Source organism: Priapulus caudatus, unplaced genomic scaffold (assembly GCF_000485595.1).
Source record: "Priapulus caudatus unplaced genomic scaffold, Priapulus_caudatus-5.0.1 Scaffold1021, whole genome shotgun sequence".
NCBI classification, from domain to species: domain Eukaryota; kingdom Metazoa; phylum Priapulida; class Priapulimorpha; order Priapulimorphida; family Priapulidae; genus Priapulus; species Priapulus caudatus.
In genome coordinates, this window is record NW_014578082.1 from 26,486 (window position 1) to 31,761 (window position 5,276).

Sequence of the window (5,276 nt, forward strand, 5' to 3'; positions counted from 1 at the left end):
ATATATATATATATATATATATATATATATACATAAATATACATGTATACATATATATAATATTAATATGTAAAATATATATTAATATATATATATATTTATATTATATGCCTAATATATGCTTATTGTCTATAAAGTTATCACATTCATATATTATGTTTTCAGTTTGTATGCTTGTACATTTTTTAATAAGGTCGAGAGTGCAGAATCTCTTTACTAAGTGGTGACCTATCTGTATAAGCTAGCATGAATAACTGAATCAGACAATCAAAGACAAAACTCTAGAAGAATATTGATTGCAAGCCAAAAATCTATTTTTACGGAATAAATAATTCAATTTAATATACGATAACAATGTTTCGTTACGTTTCGTACGATTTGTAGCGTTGGGCATATTTACCAATTTCATTTCCAAATGTTGCTTGAATATTGCATCTCCTTGATCCTTTTCAATGAGTGCGCATTCGCGGCGTTTGAATTTTATAATGCAAAACAAGGATCGACACAAAGTGACTGACTGTACATATATACTTTTATGCCATTCCACTGCCATAGCCAAGGCCACGTCCACCTTTTAGGTTTCCACCAACAGCTATATTAATTTAATCTCTACTGCACAGGAACTGCACTATTACAAAACTAAAGTACGTAGTAGAATAACAAGTAATAACAGATGTCGTTTATCAAACGGGTGTGATAATAAAAATATAACAGCATTCTCAGTTAACGCACAACAACCTGCGTTGATATATAGCAGAACTCTTCATTAAATTATCATCGAAACAATCTTTGCTAAAATATGTTCAAATTCTAGATTGAAATCTAACAACACAATTCGTGAGAAACGTTATGACATTGCCCATCGCACTCAACAGAGGCTCAACTGCCGTACCATTATTTGATTTTTTAAATTTAATACAACAACATCACCGAAAGCAAAGCAATCATCGAGGCTTTCTGCGAATAGGCATAACTCACCCGAAAACCAACAAATGTTGCTATTCCGTAAATCTACACGCCATCACATTCCATCCAGGGTCTCAACCTAGTGACGACGACGGTGAATTTACACAGAAAAATATTATGTTTATCTTCACACATGCAGAATGTACAGGATGTACAGTGAGTGCGTTTACATTCGGGCACGTAAAAAAGTGCCGACGTCATAGAATCACGATAAATATCAAAGGTGAATAGCGGACACGTTAGGGAGATGCCACCTCTGGAGCGACCCTTGCCCCCTCGAAACAATCTCACATCCGTGATCATATCACGCCTTGCAGGACCGACACAAGGATCCAAGAACTCGCCGAATTTTCACGGAAAGTAGTTGTAATCGACCTGTATCGGGTTGCGCATGTAACAAGGGGTTGGGCAGCCGCTGAAGATTACACCATTCCCTTCACGAGGGTGAGAACCTATCAGTTGAACGTGGCACGGCCCAGCCTGCAGGGAACGGCAGCTACTAATGATTACGATCTTCTTCCGTTTCGTCGTCGAATTCAGTTCCGGGTCACTATCCCATTGGGTGGGGTCAATTCCGCAGCGTAGCGCTGTCTATCGTCTGCGCGCGCTGCCATCTTGTGCGTGCATTATTCCGAAGGAAGGGTTGCTATGGTTACGAGCGTTACGGTGACGCCTGGCACGGTTATTGATGCATACACCTACGGGTTCCACACCGTGACGTGACATTTTGTCCTAAATCGGCATCTATGTTCTTCTGTGGTGGAAGAAGGGAGGAAGGTGGTGACCATTTCTGCAGGGAAAATAGAGACCGTACGTAGTATAATACATGGAAAAATAATAACAATAATAATTAATGTATTGGGAGTAGTATGTAGTAAGTAATAAAGTCCTAATAATTAATTGCTATCCCATGCCACCTTCTCATGAACGGGTAAGCAGCTATCAGGAAAAACGTTGTGGTATTAAATGTAAAATATCGGGTATTATAGGAGCATACACACAACTCTGTTAATATTATTAATTATCCGACCTTTCAGTGATTACAACAAAATATCAGTACGAAAAATTCTTATCGTGCGTAAATAAACACAGTCGCCATCTTGTGCGCACATTTTTTCTAGAAGAAGAAGTTCCAGTCCTCGTTTAATCCGCTGCATCTTAGTGGGCCGATAGTGTGATAACCTTCCTCCTTCTCCCACTCTTCGTCATTCGTTGATCCTTAAACAAGCAAGCGACAAGTATTGACGGCGGCAGTCGCATAGAAGACTGGGTGCGACCGCCGCGCCGTCTCCCGGCGTAAGTCGGTCGACACCAGACGCATCACGCACCCCAGTGCGATCATGAGACGACCAAAAAATTCGAATAAAAACTTTAATGAAACTCTAACCGATAAAATCATAGATTACGAAATCATTAATTATGTTTTAATTTGCGATGAAGAATATCAAACCGTAAACTATTTGTATCTTTCACTGTACAGATGAAGTTTTAGAGCAACAATGGGTATAAATTTGAGACACCCGAGCAAGATGGACGGCGAAGGAACTTTAACGTTCTCGATACATTGCTCGGCACGACCCGCTCCGATACCGTAAAACTCAAATTATCCTTGCAAGTATCCAATCACTTTTACACGCGTCTGGACATGGACTAGACTATGCTGAAAATCACCTCAACCGCGATAAGCAGAAAACAAACTTTTTTAAACAATAAAAGCTGTTCGTTATATTGCAAGCCACTAGAAATTTCCATCTTTTGAAGTACGTAACTTGGTAACGAAGGGATAGATTTCTGATAGCTAGGTACATCATGTTCACAGTCATTCCTATACATTCCTATATTATTATCTGTGTTGGTACCTTATGCTAGCGATCGCACACAACTTGAAGCTTGATCAAAGATATAATTACTTTCAGAGATCACCTATCCTACACCATGTGAGTCATTCCCGGATATCACTCATAGCTTAGGACAGCTTTCTCTAACCCTCATAACGCTCTCCTTCTAGTAATCGACTCACTATACCCGTAATCTTAAACTGTATTTCTTATCTGTAAAAAACAAAATGTCTACGCGCGATTGCGGGTCGGGGGGAGGAACACTTGTATGAGATGGTGACACAGTAACTCGTCATCAAACACCAAAGTGTCCGAAGCACGGAAACCGTAACATGATCACGTAGTGCAAGCAGTGGACGATGCATATGATTATATATACACGCACACACACATGTATATATATATATATATATATATATATATATATATATAATATCATATATATATATATATATATATATAGCACAGAGCAGAGTATCCCACACGATCGCCACGAAGAAAAATCTGCGTGGATGAAAAACCAAGCAGACGATAGCATTCGCAAATTGATAACGCCATTCCATGCAACATCTTCTATGAGTACGGCTCGCAGCGGAGCACAGAAAAATGCGCATACAATGCGATCAATCTCAGGCCGACTTACGGTGCAAAAGTGATGGATCGATTCAATAAAAGTTGTCCGGGTTAAAGCCAGTACAAAAAAGAGGTCCGACAGATGCGTATCCTTCTTCCCCAACTTGACCTTTATACAAAATTGTTCTACTTTAGAGTAAAGCAGCGCAAGCAGAGAAACACGCCGATATGCACAAAAACGCATCTACGCTAGTCAGTCAGCGTAGCATGTAGATGCGTTTCTGATATCACGTTTATTGGGGGACAAGCGTAAGCGGCCGCACGCTAACGCCCAGGAGCCGTGGCTCGAAAGACGTCAGGCGTGCCTTCTCGATTTTTGCTGTGCCGAAACTGCAACAGTGCCAGAGGGATCAAGCTCTATGTTCCTAACAGCGTTTTCCGCCCTTCCAACGCCCGAAGTCGAAACGGCCGAAAAGCACTGAATCCCCGAGTGGGATTGTTTGCTTACCTTGACCTTTAAATGACGTACGCCCGCATATAGAATCGAGAAGTGTCATGAGTGTCGCACTTAATTATCATAATAAAGATGACGAACGTTCTGCATATAAATATTACGCGTATGTCTTATAGGTGAGATGAACGATGAGTGGGAAACGGAGGCAGACATGAGGAACTGCTGAGATTATCACAATCATCGCGAAAGCCTTAGTATATATATATATTATATTATTAATATTATATATATATTATTAATATTATATATATATTATTATTATTTAGTATAGTCATCAGCTGGGCTAGAGCCAATATAGCACATAATAGTCCGACATCCCAGAGAAATGTAGCATCAGAGCATGTCCTCTCTGGGCGGACACCGGAGATGGTCTACCTGGTTCATGACACTGTTGTTGGGCAAATACAATAGTAAAGCTGTTTCTCGAGCCGACGCCATTCAGGGAATAATAGTGTAAAAATTATTTAATACGTATATCCGGAATCCACAGAATTAAGTGTGATCGGAATTCCGAGTTCGCCCGGATTTTCGCTCATCAAGTAGTACAGTAATGTTGTAATAGTGAATATCGTAACAGGAGCATAATCTAGCACAAGGTTTAATCCGATGATGGATATACGGAAGGGATTAGCTTTAGCGGTCATATATTTGAAAGTTGAAACGCTGAAAATATTGCTTGCATGAGTAACAGGTTCTTATTAGCAAAGTTGTGTTGATGCATCGTCCGCCATCTTCTTCGTTCAACATGATTCAAACGAAAAATATTGCTTCTAGCGACAATACCGCGCCCGCGAATACACAACAAGCGACCGGCAATTGACTATTGGCAAGCGACTTGGCTGGACCGCTGTACGTGTAAAAAGCAAGGTTAGTAGCATAGGAATTGCACACACAGCTTTGCTACATTCACGAGAATTCTGATTGGCATACCGTTTCTCGATTTTATATATATATACAGTCTATACACACACACACGCACACACGCGCACCCGCACACGCACGCGAACGCATGCGAACGCACGCAGCCACACATACACACACGCGCGCACGCACACACATGCACACGCGCGCACACACACACACGCACACGCACACGCACGCGCAGCCACACACACACACACACACACGCGCACGCGCACGCACACGCACACGCGAACGCACGCAGCCACACACACACACACACACACACACACACACACACACACACACACACACACACACACACACACACACACACACACACACACGGCACACACACACACACACACACACACACACACACACACACGTGCTCACACACGCACGCGCGCACGCACACAAGTGTGTGTGTGTGTGTGTGTGTGTGTGTGTGTGTGTGTGTGTGTGTGTGTGTGTGTGTGTGTGTT

At 41.6% G+C, this 5,276-nt stretch overlaps 1 protein-coding gene across 1 annotated transcript in view; it reads right to left on the reverse strand.

Annotated features, from left to right (window-relative positions):
- Positions 1-290: 290 nt before the first annotated feature.
- LOC106815007 (SCO-spondin-like) overlaps positions 291-5,276 on the reverse strand; it is a 48,695-nt gene continuing 43,709 nt past the window's right edge. The window contains exons 38-39 of the mRNA XM_014819416.1: positions 2,077-2,184; positions 291-1,756 (exon numbers count right to left, since the gene is read on the reverse strand). Of these exons, the coding sequence (XP_014674902.1) occupies positions 2,084-2,184 (101 nt within the window). The 3' untranslated portion in view covers positions 291-1,756; positions 2,077-2,083. The remainder of the gene's footprint in view (positions 1,757-2,076; positions 2,185-5,276) is intronic.